The following is a 14,807-nucleotide window of genomic DNA, read 5'->3' on the forward strand; positions in this document are numbered from 1 at the left end:
CCAGAAGCCATGAAAAATAAGTAGAAAAGTAGGAATATTAATAAATGTCATTAGAAAATGTATCCTGTTGGATTTCATTACTTTGGGAGAAGAAATGTTGAGATGTTATAGCTCCTCTTTTTATATTTCATTACTCCTATTATAACATTTCTAAATAAGTGGGGACTCTGTAAGTTCTTCTTAAATCATATGCTGCTTAATTCCTTCTATTATCTTTCATAATTCCTACCAACAGCAAATTCTAGCCCTAAATCTAGCACATACATGCCCACGTACAGAAGTGTCACCCACTGGAGATAGATAGTATTTTAATTTATCGGTTGTCAGTCTCCTGAGCCTCAGGCTTTCCCTTCCCTACCACTTTATTTGTTTGCTTATTTGCTGGGCACTTTGTCAAAATTTCCATTTAAATGTTTGAGCTCAGTCAAAAATTTTCAGACTATCATCTTCATCCATACTGAAGGCAGGTCACTTAATTCACAATACAATGTAGATACTGTTCCAGCAATAAAATAACTCTGGTGAGGGCACAAATGCTTGGAACCCAGTTAATTTAGCCTACTGGTATGATCATCATTTATTCAGGAAGATTAAATATTAATGGAGAGTATGATCAGAATGCTGATCCATGGTTCCTTAACAGAATAACTCAAAAATCATTTTAGAATAGATCAGTCTGTCTTACAGTGAACCCACTATAGTAGATATATTTGTACTGATTTAGACACCCATCTTAGGTGCAATTCAAAGGAGCAAAGTTAGGACACCACATTCCCCATTTGGAGAGAAGCAGGTACCTTTAAAGAAACAGTTCCCTAAGCCAGGTTGCTTGAAGTAACCAGAAACGGACAATTCACACAGACCACCCGCATGTATATAGTGTTCAGAAACCTGAAGAGCAAAGACACTCAGGAACACTCTACTTGTTTTGTCCTTGTCTTCTTACTGATGGAGTCAGGTCCTATTCAGCATGAATAGAGGTCGCATAACGTGCCTCCCAGAAACTTACATTTAACTCTATTTTTAAGGAAAGAATCAATGAAAATCAAAAAATCAATAAATATTTCTTTATCTAACTGAAACTATTTTTAAAGGTTTATTTGCTTCAATTTTTGGATGTTTGTCTTGAGATCTTTTCACTGTTTTTTTTGGTTACTGAAGGTACACAGCTTATGAAAAAGAATACTTTATAAACACATTTTAATACTTCCCAGCAGCTCATATATAAGTTCGCCATAAAAGAATAATGTTTACTAAGTAGGGAGAGGGTCAATTCATGACAATTTGCAGGAATGATAAATAATAATAATAGAATAATATTTGAAGCTGGTATTTGTAAAGCAGCCTACAGGAATTAGCCCCAACTAATGCTTACTTTGAGTAGAATATTTGCATCAAGTTTCTTAGACTCCTTTGAAAAAGTTAGCCATAATATTAGTTTTATAGATGAGTTACATTTGGCACAGAAAGTTAAAGTGATTTGAAATGACTGCTAAATTTAAATACATTTGCTTAAGGTCACCTAAGGGGTGAGTGGAGAAGCCAGGAATAGAACTGAGAGGTTTGCACCATATGCTGCACATTCCATCTCTCTGTGTATAACAAGGAAGGCTTTGGTTTGGCCAACTTTGTGGTTCTGTCTGGTATACCCAGCAATTATTGGATTGAAGAGGGAGAAAGGCGTGGAATAATGGGTAGTGTTGCTTCCCAGCCTTTGTGGCTAAGATGAAGTATAATAGCATAGGAATTCCTATGGCAAACTAAGAAGTGCCAGAAAACCTGACCTGGTGTTATACATTGACTATAATCAAGTGTTTGGCAGCAAAACAGGCTGTAAGGAACTGTTTTATCCAGCCTGATAATTGGCTTTAACACTAAAAGGAGCTTCCTATGGCAACAGACTGTGAAGAAAGGAGTGCATGGGTCTGAAGAAGGGGATCTTTCAAGACAGAGGAGAAAAGGTATCTTCATACAGAGGCAAGCTGGGAGATAGCTCAGAGAAGCAACAAGGAAGAGATGAAAAGCTAGAACGAGCTGCTTTAAACAGACCCAGACCTGGAACCCAGAGGAGAGACAGGGTCTGGGTTTCCCTACTGAGTCTCAGAGGAGAGCTGGGAAGAAAGGCTGTTGACTTCTGCTCTTAGAGAGGCAGAGACTGTCACAGACATGATCAGGTGGTTTGGAGGCCAACAAGCTCCTGGCAGAAATGACACTAAGGAGTAGAAAATGATGCAGACTCACTGCAAGGCTCCAGAAAGAGTGAAAATAAAAAGGTGAAAGTCTCGTCACTGTCGTGATGACTTTGTTGCTTTGATTCTTTGAAAGAACAGTCACAATTTTTATTACTTTGTGACCTAATCAGGATTCGATCATAGCTTTATGAATAGTTTCATACTTTTATTGACCCTGCACTTAAGTCCATTTCAGCCATTTACATAGTAATCTCCTTATTGTAAACTATAGCTTGCTGTCTGATGAGCACAATGATGCTCTGGCCTTTGTCAAGATGCACAGGAAATGCTGAAATAATAACCATAAACATATTGATAACCAGGAAAGACATTCCACAATGGATAGTCACAGCTGCACTTTGCTTGAAATAAATATGCCTTTTCATACTCATCACCTTTTCATACATATCATCTCAGAATCCTCCTTGAGTGCAATTTCATTGCAGCAGATACTTCTTTAAGTATTTTAAATCCACCTGTCAAAAGTCTAACAGCACAATAAGATGAATGACAGCCACTAGGATGAATGTCCTGGAGGGTCTCCCGCATGACATGGCTATCTGCTCCTGTAGGGTGTACATTTTCAAATAGCTTGCTATCCTCTCAGTGATTTGTTTTTCCTGTAATGCAATTTCCTGGTGAAATTTTTCATCTTACTCCAGACTTTCAGGTAGTATTATTATCTATTATTCTTTTGCTATAATCTTTTGGAGCCTTAGGGCAAGACTAGAACTCCACTTCATTTAGTCTAAAACAAACACCTGCACCAAAGATCTTTTGATGTAAGTAGAAAAACAAGAGACAACAAAAAATGTAGTCACTGAATACCAAATATACAGAATTCTACAGACTCAGTCAGTATGGTCAGTAATAGAAGTAGCAGATGTATCTATACTTGTTCCCCTTACTTTACCACTATGTTTTTGTAGGTTATTGTTAGACTGTTGAAAGTAGAATACCAAAGAGGCAACAGAAACACTTGCCCTCTCCCTTTGGGTCCTCACAAATTCCATGTCTGTCTATACCCTTCCAAACACGAGCACCATCTTCTCTTACTCGCAGCCACCCATATATAATGACTCCCAGATTTCCCCAAGAGAGGGTGCCTAGTGATGTCCTAGGGGCTGTTGTCTTGTGACTGATTTTGATGTCTAGAAAGGTGCAAACTCTGACTACATAGATTTTTTCCCACAGGGTCCAGTATTTAATAAGGCATAAGTTCCCACTGAAAATTTCCCTCAGCTGGGGCATTCATAAGGTGCAGTTGTAGGGTCTCTCCCCTCTTCTTAAATTACTATTTGTATGTCTTGTAGGAACTTAATTATCTTAAGTCTCCTTCTGTCAGCCTTGGTTGAACCTGGTAATCAGGTTCAATGTTACTAGAGAAGGATAAACATTCAGTTGCAAAAAGTCTGTTTACATAATCCTTATTTCCATAGGAAATGAGGAGAAACTTGTGTTTCTTCTTCACATTTTTATTTTGATCAAAGATTCCTTCTTCTGTAACCCCATATTTGTCTTGCATCTTACAATTCATTACTTCTGGGAAGCTACCTCTGCTGCTAAACAGAAGTAACTGTACACTGAGGAAGTGCTATAGGAACACTGCAGGAAAGGAGTAGGTGAGGTAATAACAGATTCTCCCCCTTCTATATTACACCTTTTGGTGAAATCTTTAAACACAAGCAGCTACAGTTTCAACAGCCCACAGGACACCTTAGATTGGAGAGTGTTGACCAATGGGAACTTGTAACATTGCAGTGGATGCACATTGTCATGTTTTGTAGTTCACAAGTCATCCTGAAATCTGAGATCAGGTTGTAGCTCTGAGATTATTCTATTTCCCACTCTGATGCAGTCTTCTACTAAATCATCTTGGTTTACTATTTTTTCAATTGTGTTGCACTGCATGTCCTTTGCACTATGTTGCTACATATAACTACTGCTACATTGGTGTGGATCTGAAAACAATTAAAAATAAAATGTTGTATACTATCATATTTATTTCCCAAGCTGAACAGCCCATTTTGGTTTCCCATCCCTTCTTCTTTGCTTGGAGATACTAGGGCCCTTTCTCTGACAAAAAAACATGCTGATCAACTCCCACTACCCGATGTAGCAGCCCTTTTAACAGGTGGCACATCTGCAGCAGCTGGGGCAGTGTCTGACTTGAAATGAGTTTTGCAGTTGACCACGTTTCAAAGGGGGCTTTCAACACAATATGGAAATCTCATATTGTTGAGAAATATGACAGCCACTTGGAGGTAGTAGTGAGCAAAGGTTTTAATGAAACTAACTTTTACCATCAAACCTAACTATGATAAAAAATAGAAAAGTGAGAGCTGCTGGAAGCCTATGAAATGTGCTATAAAAACACGTGCTATAAAACTGAGACGATATACATTTTCAGACTAATTTGATTGCTAGTGCAGATGCATAGCCGTTAATGCTCTATGGTTGATACATTAGTGGCAATTGAAAAAAGCCTGGCTTATTCTGTTTTCAGAAAACAGAGCATGATGTTGGCTGTAAATGTTCCTTTTAGCAGAATAGACTGAACATATGAAAAATTATTCATTATGAACATTTACAACCCACACATGTCATTAATATCATTTGACCACTCAACATAAAAGGTTTATTGTTTTTGGCAAAATAAGCTGCAAACATCCTTAATTGGGATGCAAATTTAATGCACAGTTTAGCACTGTTGACAGCTAAAAGGCTCATATGGACATTTCCATACATTTTTCCACTTATGTTACAGATGGTGAACAGCAGATATATAATCAAGAGCCAAAATTATTTCAAAAATGTAGTATTCTTATTTCACAATTTTTATATGCTTGTCAATATTGCAAGACTGACTTTAAAATTTTCTTCTCTGGAGAAGTATACAAAATGAACAAATTAGTTTTTGTAATGAAATCAAATATGTGAGAAAACTTGGAAAGCTACAACTTCTAATATTTTTAGGTCTAACTGAAAAACAGCTTCAATCAAAACCATGGCACAGGCTTGATAACTCTTAGACTCTAGTATTTGCCTGCTGACAAAAAAGATTTAAGTTACAGATCACAAAGTATTGACTACTTCTATTTTCCAATCACTGAAGTGAAGTTCAGCACATGTAAACATCTGAGACATACTGCTGGCTAGCACAAGGCATACGTGGTCTGATCTATACCCTACTAAATTCACGGTAAGATTTGCACTGATTTTAATGGGAGTTTGGTCAGACTTATTTTGCTATATCTATATATCCAGAACTGTCTCAGCACTGAAGCCAGATGGCACAGACTGTCCTAGGTCTGTGCTATTAAACACTATTACTATCCAAAACAGAGAGGCTACATGAAAGCTGCCTACCAGGAACGGTTCCTTGTCTGTGCTAACTCCTAAGCCATACCAAGGAACTGTGTGCTAGCTGGTCTGGGCCAAAGTTATGCCAGGGAACATTTAACAGCGTAGATGACTGAGTTTCAGTGATGTTCAGTTTACTAGCATAGATGTAGCCACTGTGGTCCAGCACAGTGCAAACTTCTCCACTTATCTGCAGTTAGTGCAGTCCAGTCCTACTTTGACTACACTGTCTTTTGCTTTGATAGGAGGTACTTACAGGCTAGCTGGGCAGAATGACACCATTGAAGCGATTTCCCTTTCATTTTCTATATGTATTTAAATCTATGTTGAAGTTGTTAGTAATTCTCTGTATCATTCAAAATCTGTATAAAATGCTAATTTCTCTCAGATCATAGAGCTCTGAATCTTTCTAATCATACAAAAACTGTTTCCGAATCCTTTTTTTTTGTGTGATCTGAAAGGCTAAGAAAGCATTCTTATGCCAAATATTATTGCTATCCTTCAATTAAAATGCAGGAATACTTCAGGATTTCCCTAGAAGATGCATGAATACTCTTTGTGTATGCCTATGCTTACCTGCATATGATTCTGAATGTTCTGTGCAATTATACATATTTTTTTCATCTTTTGATCAACATAAATGTGTTTACTTCTATCTCAGTATCAAGCACTGCTTGTGCCTTGAGTTTTTAGAATGTGTGATTAAAGTACATTGTTAAAGTATGCTTAAATACACTAGAATAAACTTGTAGAAACTTGCAGGTTAGTTGCACTTGAGCAATTCAATTTACTGTAACAATCTGCAAATAAGAAGTGGAGGTTTTCTTCATTTATACAACGTTGCCAACAAAAATACCAGGCTACTCAGAATTCCAGAAAAAAGAGGTGTTGCTTCATCTGGGAATAGAAAGTGATCCCTTTTGATGTAAACTGCAGCTTCTTATATGGATATAACTACATATTACACCTGTGACTGTTTAACTGTCATCATTTAAAAATCACATTAGTGAAAACACAGTTCAGTAAGTAACATACTGGAGTCATTAATAAATCATTAAGCTGTTGCTCACAGTCATTTAGAAAGTTGCCAGTATTATCACATTTTCATTAATAACATTTCCCTTTGTTATATAGAGGAATGTAAGACTATCTGAATAAAATTGCTTCATGTGGAGTTACAGCTATAAAGATTTTTTCTTTTAACTTACTCATAAGGCACACCACATAAAGTCCTGTTTTGGGTCTGGCCTCCTCCCTTATGGGTAAATCTGTCATGTTATCCTTAAACACTAGGTTGATCCGCCTTTTGAGTAAATAGGCCCAGTACGCAGCCAGAATACCCAATCTACTGCAAGTCTGCCATCTCATCAAGCTTGCTGTCTTTGTGAGTATTGAAAGATGTTCGAGAAACAGTAATTTTTGCTCTTCTAAACCAGCTTACCACAGAAAAGTACATACATACCTAGTGTAAACGTCAACATACCTATACCATGATTACTGACTTTTACATTGCTACAGTGGTATAAGGGGATATTCAAATAAATGAGAATTCAAACATGACTACTTTATTTATAGCCAGCTTTGATTAAAAAGCAGGAATTACAAATCGTTGTTTTGCTACACAAATCTTACCAATAAAATGCTATACATATGCAAAACAGAAAGCTAGGTCAGTCACTGTTTTTTACTAAAGACCACACCTTTGCACAGGAAGATAGAGAGCTGAGTTAAGTTGCCAAACCTCTTATCTGTTTGTCTGTTATATAGTAGGAAGAACTTACTTTATTGACTGGAAGAATACTTTTCACATTGAAGTAGAATCCAAAGTAAACCATGTTAAAAACTCCATGGCGGCCCAATGTTGCAGTGAGACCTTTGTTGAGTCCCTGGAATCCCAGACCATCAGTTTTAATAATCTGCCGAGCTTGCACAAAGCTGGATGGTTGCTGCACAAGTTAAACAAAAGAAGAAAGAGATCATCTTTACAAAAAGAAAACAAAAACCATAGCCTCATTTCAATCCTGTTGATTATCACAGTGTTGCCAGTTCTTGTCATTTTAACTTACGTCTTACCATGCTTGTTATTGTCCCTAAAAATTCAAGCTGGATTCCTGTGACGTGCAAATCACAATTTTCATTAAAAAAAAATTATTCTTCTGATTGCAGAAGAAAGCTGAAAGCATGATATAAGAGTACTCTAAAAGACAATGAGTCCTAAAGCAAAGAAAAAGATGTTAAACTCATCATTTTAATTAGATTTTATAGAACAACTTGTGGCCTTGAATATGTGAATCTGGTAATACTGTTTTTACTATTTACTATGCTGTTAAGGTTATGACAGATAAAACTTTTACACAACTAGAGTATAGAACATTTATTCTGCACAATAAGAGGATAAAATATCTTCTATAAAATAACTTCTATAAAATAGCTTCTACAGTAGAACCAATGACACAGGAACATGCATTGGGAAGGAGGGATGAAAGAACCAAACTGGAGTACCTAGGGAAGTAAGTCCTTGTGTGAGTTGTGTAAGTTTAACATTCTAGTGACTTATACCAATTATAAGCAAATGGAAATTATAGAATTCACGGCATAATAATAAACTTTTTTTTGCATAAGTATCCACTTGGAAATCCTGTTTTGTCCTCCTACTGAAATATTTGACTTAAAAAGGGTAGTTAGATTTTGAAAAATCAGAACATTCATTTAAATTCTAAGGTACAGATTTAGGAAATTGATGTTTAGAAATTCTGTTTTGAAAACAGTGCCCAAAATAGACAGAAATCCTCTTAGCCAACTACTATCTGATGGAAGCCAGAAAGGAAGAAACTTCCCCAGAACTGGTCTTCTGTAATGACCAATTCCTTTAAAGTATCTTATCTTGGCCGCTGACAGACAGGATCTGCCTGTATACATGCAGGTCTGATCTGTTTTTTGGTATACTCAGTGATACTTGGTATGCCTTCTGATGTGACCCCTCTAACATTTTAGAACTCTTTTTAGCAGAATTATAGAAAAGTTCCTTTCAAAAAGTTTGTTGACTTGAGTTTGGTTTTCTCCAAAGCATAAAGCCAGCTCTGGGTAACCAAATATTTAATTAGAAAGGCAAAACATGACTTCCTCTAGGATGCTCAGACATGAAAATACAGAAGAATTTTGACTACAACACTGTGAATACTGCTAATTTCAATACACTTATTTGTTTAATGAGTTTCCATTTCAAAATATCACTGTGGTAGATCAACAGCATCAGCCAAATGATCCCTATTATATTCAACACAGCATATGACTGCTTATTTAGGTGACTGACAAGGTTACTCTTTAATACCAAGTTTCATTCTGGTTTTCATATTTAGGAACTAGTATTGACCTGTTGATGCTCTGCATATATTTTACTGTAGTTTACTTTGTAAAGTACTCCCAGGAATTCAAAGCTGTTTAATGAGATCAAAATCTATTCTAAAATGTAGATATCCAAAATGAAATTTGGTCCAGTTACTAGGAATAACATCCTTTCTCATGAAATGAAATCTTCTAAATGAAGATTAGATCTATAAAAAACAACCAGTGGTCCTGAATAAAGTGATTAAAACTGTAGATGGCAACTTTCAACACTAAGGTATACATCAGTCTTATCCTGAATACAAATTTACTAATGACTCAGAAGGCCAAGCCTGCCCGTTGCAGAATGCCTGAGATGGGATTCATCAGCTCAGATGCAGATGCCTGCAATGTCTACATCTACACCTGACCTACTCATCAAGACTCCCTTTCATTCACTGAAGTAAATAGACCCTAGAAAGCAGTTCACCTCATCCAAAGTAGACATGTAAAATATCTTGCTCTACAAGGCTTACTTTTCTCCAGTGGTGATGGAAGGACCTTAGGATGACTAACTCAGATGGAAGAATTTATTGCATAAACATCTGGAGTGGGATTCACTTCACCCAGCTATTGCCTTATACTCAGAAGAGACCTAGTCAGTGAAATCTGAAGTCAGATTCTTCTCACCCTAAAGCAGACACATGTATTTATTTAGTTAATCACACCCCTAAAGTCAGGTGAGATGATTTTTATCACTGCATCTCTTTCTGTAGCCAGTTTGTTTTCCCTAGGGGGTAAAGTTGGTCAGGTTGTGAAATCTGAAAAGAAGAAAAAGAAACAAACAACAAGGTGGTGGGGCTGCTATCAGGTTCTTTTAATAAAAAATCACTGCAATATTTTCACCCAGAGTGATCCACATTACAAACATGCCAATATGTGATTTATAGTGGCCCTCCTCTTTAAAACTATTAACCCTAGAAAGATGATCTGGTACCATAGAATAATTCAACTGTCACCATGGTGTGTGCATATTTGTTTTGGGGGTGTGCAGGAGTCTGGGTGTGGGTGTATGTGCTCATGCTCTTCCTTGTTCCTTTAAACAAGATATATTTATTATTTCAATACAATAGTCAAAGAAATATGTGAATTGCATTAGATTTCATCATATAGTATGAAAGCTACACAATGGGTAAGTACATACTTTACTTAACCCTTTTAGAAAAACAGTGCATGGTAATGAAGTGAGTGTACTTACACTGTATAATAACATGCACATGCTTCTCCCAGTAGGCTTAAGTTTACAGAAGATAGCATGCTTTAAAGAAAAAAATATTTTTTATTCCTGAAATCTGCTTTAGTGTGGAATGTTCTTTAGCATATTCTCAATGAGAACTGCAGCTTATGGTAATGAAGTCACTAGAGTTTTCCTGGTTCACAGCAAATTCTGAAATTTTAGCACTTTTTAAAAAAGATATATTAAATATTGATATAGCCATGATTTAGCTGTCTTTGTGATTTAAGAACATCAGTCTATGGCTTTTTTCATTAGGGCAGATAGACACTTTTAGTTACATTTTAGAATTTTATTTGTACAATAACATATTATGATTTGAATACTGTGAATGTTGTCATTAAAATACAATCTTTGGTTTCTCTTTCTGAATTTAAAGAATTTTCACTTAAAACAAAACAACTTAGAATGTTTTTGAACAGTTACAGTATGGTTATTGGATTATTCTGAAGGTCACCAAGAAGAGATGCAGAAATTAAAGTAGAATAAAATTTACATAAAATTGACTAAGTAAAATACCTCAGACTTTGTTAAAAAGTCTGAAATAAAGGAAAAAGAATTTAAAATGTATGAATAGGAAGTATCTATTGCCCTCTTGTAATTTTGCAGGAACTAGTGTGCTCAAAATATAATACTGGTGTATTTACACTCAAAACCAAAATTTTTATTAATAGAGGTTAATTGTATCTTCATGACTATGAGGCAGAGAGATCAAGAATATCTGCTTACTTGACTGAGGAACAGACAGGCTGGAGCAGTGGTAATTCACAATTTTTTCATATCATCTTCATAAAATGAGATCCTCTCATGCATTACTTTCTCCCACTTCCAGTCTCTCTCCCTCCAGGATCCTAATCTTCTTACTCCTGTACAGTATTAGCTCTCTGTTTCACTGTTTTTTCTGCCCATGGTTAAAAAATATCTAGGCTGGAGACTTAGAGCAATCAGACATTTCTTTTGGATGCACTGAGAGACTAACATAAATTTGCAAAATGTTTTAAAAATTTATTCTCAAAGAGAATGCTTCTCTGAATGAGTTACAGAATAACTCTATGACATTTGGAAATGAATAGAAGCATTTTGTGAGATTATACATGAGGATTTAGGCCCAAACAGCTTATGTAAATGGCCAGGTGATAAATCTCTTTGCTGTGTATCCCAAAAGAGGGTTCAATTTGTGCAGACAAGTGATACAAGGCAGGCAAATATTAAGTCAGCCAAAGCTTAATAGAAGAATATGCAAAAATCTTGCCTCACTAGGGATCCAGCCAAGCTTTCATGCCACGCTTATGTGATTTGGTACTTTTACCATAATAGGTACAGCTGATTTCTTAAAAGATTTTGAAAGAGTTGATTTGACATTTGTTAGTCTTATTCACTGAGAAATAAAGGAAGGAAATCCTGCAGAAACTTTTCATGGCTTTCCAGATTCCAGTCAGAACAGCCTCTGACAATACCTCCATATTTCTATTTTGATATATACAAGAACTGCAATGGGAAGAATAGCATAGAAATAAAAAAAATGCTGAAAATATATAATAAAAATTTAAAAGTATTGGTCTCAGATTTATTTGTAGGATCAGGGAACATTTGGAAAGTTTTTATTTATCTGGATTAGATACCCATTTGTACTCCTAAGTAATGCAATCCTCTTATACAAAGCTTGAAGGTTTGGTTTCTAGGTAAATGGAGGGGAAATTAACCTTCTTCCCACAAGAAGGCTGAAATGAAAACTTCCACAACCAGGGACTAGATTATATACAAGAAAAGAAGATTCACTCCTGGTGCATAAAGGCTTGAAGGCCTAAGGCCTGTCTTTACGCTTAAAGGCATAAAGGCCTGTCTATATGTGGCTGTGAGGTTTTCCATGGTGACCGTTGCAGGCACAGGGGGAAGTCATCTTCCAAATGTATAGGGGTGAAGCCCTCTCCTGAAGATCTCCAGTATATTCACTGGGCTGGATTTTTTTAATGTGGAAATCTTTTAACTACTCTCTGAACTACGAAAGACTTTCAAGCAGCAGATCAGAGTTTCAGCTTCGATGCAACTGTGCCAATTTGAATGGGCTACAGATCTAGTTTAATCAGTGAAGGCAGCGAGCATCCAGTGCTGAAACCTGAAAGTGGATTCCACTGAACTTTTCCCCCATTCAATGCACATTGCAATATGTTGCCAAATATTTGAGCAACATATTTAGAGAAAAGTTGTATTCGGTGCTAAAGGATAAAGTAATTTTTTGATGTTGTATCAGCTGTACACTGACCAAGGTATTTTAAATGGGAGAGAACAACTCATCACAAAAGTCTTGGTATTTTCCTTCACGACAAATTACTGTCAAGCGGACAACAGGGTGGGGAGAACTGAACAGAAGGATGTTGGCCAATGTTTTGAAAGGAAAGGAAGAGAACAGTTACCTGTTACTGCCCTAACTACTACAACTAGGGTGGTGTTTCAGCAGTGCTCCCAATAAATACAAATGAAAAACAGCTGGGACAGGCCAGGAAATAGTTTGAGATTTCTTAATTTTTCTCTCTCTGCATCAGGATTGTGAAGTGCTAGGAGGAAGATGAAACAGAAATCTCCTCTGAACCCATAATAATCTATTGGCTTCAGGCACGCATCTAACCCTTAGGTATAAGTTCCTACAGCAATAAGCATTTGGTAGTTTAGTATGAAGCTGGAGAGCACCAACAGGAGAAATAACTGTCCTAGAACAGTTGGGATTTTGGCGGTTAACATGCACCTTTGTACGAAGAGAGAATGACAGAGCCTGGATTTTGTGGTATGGCAGACGAATATCCTACTCCACAGACCATTAGCTTTTAAAGATGGGGAGAGTATGGAGAAAACTGACTGGGAGCTGCATGTCTATTTTCCTTCTTCACTTTAGCCTGGAACATTTCCAACATTAAAATTAACTGAAATTAGTGCATTCCTGTGAACACTTTCATTTTGATGAAGCACTGTTTTCCAGCTGAATTTTTTCCCCATTCAGCAGTAACAAGAGGTATGGACAAAGTTCATGTAATATCAGTCTGCCTTATTATATAACTATTTTCTGGTTTGTGCTTATAGATGTGAAGACTGATAAAATACATTTTTATTTAAAAAAGCGGTATGGCTAGTAGTTCATTCATCCTGTGATCTCTTGTCCTTTTGCATTAATATATTTCCTTGGATAGTAGCTTAGCCATCATTGTTTCTAAAATATGAATGTGGATTTTCAGTAATCCTTGTTATTAATATAATGCTGGCTCACTTTATGAATTATATTTATAGGAAATGCAAGGGAAATTCAACCAAAACTGTCAAACGTACCCTCTATATTTTTAACATAAAAGACATGAGTTGGACCCTGGCTAGGGAATGGGGTATTGGTGTTTTAGGCTAACCTTCTGCGCCCACTCCAAATCTGGAGGTGTTTGGGGTAAATGCACTGGGTACACCAGTTTCAGATTTATACTTCTGTCCAACAACTTCTCATAGTGCTGCACCACTGGCTGCTCTGGAGGGAGGAAGGTACGCTTGAGGCACAGAATATTTGCAATGGAGATGCTGACACAGCTGACAATACTGTATGCCTATGTATCTCTTCAGAAGACCTTGTCTGCTAAGTCTCTTCTCTCTTTTTCTATCTCTGTTAAGCTTGTGGGAAAATCATTTGCATCAGCCCCATATATTCTATTAAAATATAGACATCTTGGTCTAAAAATGAACTTTGAAGTGTCTTATACCTGATCAAGCAAAAAAAAAAGAAGAATGAAGCAAATCTCATACCTCTGTGAAGGCACTCCGATTTGTCTGTAAGCTAACCTTTACTACTTCAAAAGGGTTAACCACAACTGCTTCTGTTAATCCAGATCCCAAGCCAGCAACTGCAAATGCCTAGGAAAGTTAGATCAATCAATATTTAAAAATTAAGTTTTCATGAGCACATGTAGTAAAATGCCCCATACATCATATTATGAAACTAAATGATACAATGAAAACTGAGAGATTACAGTAATACAGCAGTATTCTATTACTAAACAGCTTTAGGCCTTGATTAGATCCTGACAGTTCATCAAGAAGAAATTACAATAGCCACAAATCACGTTCCAAAAATTTAAAATAAAGTGTCATAGTGCTACAAAAAAATTCTTTTTTCATCTAGAAGGCAAACTGGTACTGATTTATGATGAAACATGGCAAAAAATCCTCTCACATTATCTTTGGTGGAGTCTGAATATATAGCTTAAAATACAATAGCTTAAAAAATGCAAAAATGCACCGAGCATTAAACACACAATATTAATATATAACTTAAAAAAATAAAGGAAATGTAAGAAACTTTCAAATTGTGAAGTACTTCAGCAAAATGCACAAGTCAAATAAAAGTCCTTTTAAGTAAATATCAATCCAAAAAGGTTTATATGGGGATGAGTGGTGCACATGGAAATGTCAGCATTCTCTGCAAGGATGAATTAACTCTGTTTGCTCAGAAACTGATGGCATATTACAGCAGATGATTTAACTCCATTTACTTAGAAACTGATGGCACTTTACAGCCAGAAGAATGGAGAAATTCACTGCTTTGCTTTCCAGAAGGAAGCAGC

The 14,807-nt window shown here is 36.3% G+C and overlaps 1 protein-coding gene across 1 annotated transcript in view; it reads right to left on the minus strand.

The window, feature by feature from the left end:
• SLC25A21 (solute carrier family 25 member 21) overlaps positions 1 to 14,807 on the minus strand; it is a 265,493-nt gene that overhangs the window by 6,782 nt on the left and 243,904 nt on the right. Inside the window, exons 6-7 of the mRNA XM_067296757.1 lie at positions 13,990 to 14,097; positions 7,376 to 7,540 (exon numbers count right to left, since the gene is read on the minus strand). Of these exons, the coding sequence (XP_067152858.1) occupies positions 7,376 to 7,540; positions 13,990 to 14,097 (273 nt within the window). The remainder of the gene's footprint in view (positions 1 to 7,375; positions 7,541 to 13,989; positions 14,098 to 14,807) is intronic.

This window comes from Apteryx mantelli, chromosome 4, assembly GCF_036417845.1.
Source record: "Apteryx mantelli isolate bAptMan1 chromosome 4, bAptMan1.hap1, whole genome shotgun sequence".
Taxonomy (NCBI): domain Eukaryota; kingdom Metazoa; phylum Chordata; class Aves; order Apterygiformes; family Apterygidae; genus Apteryx; species Apteryx mantelli.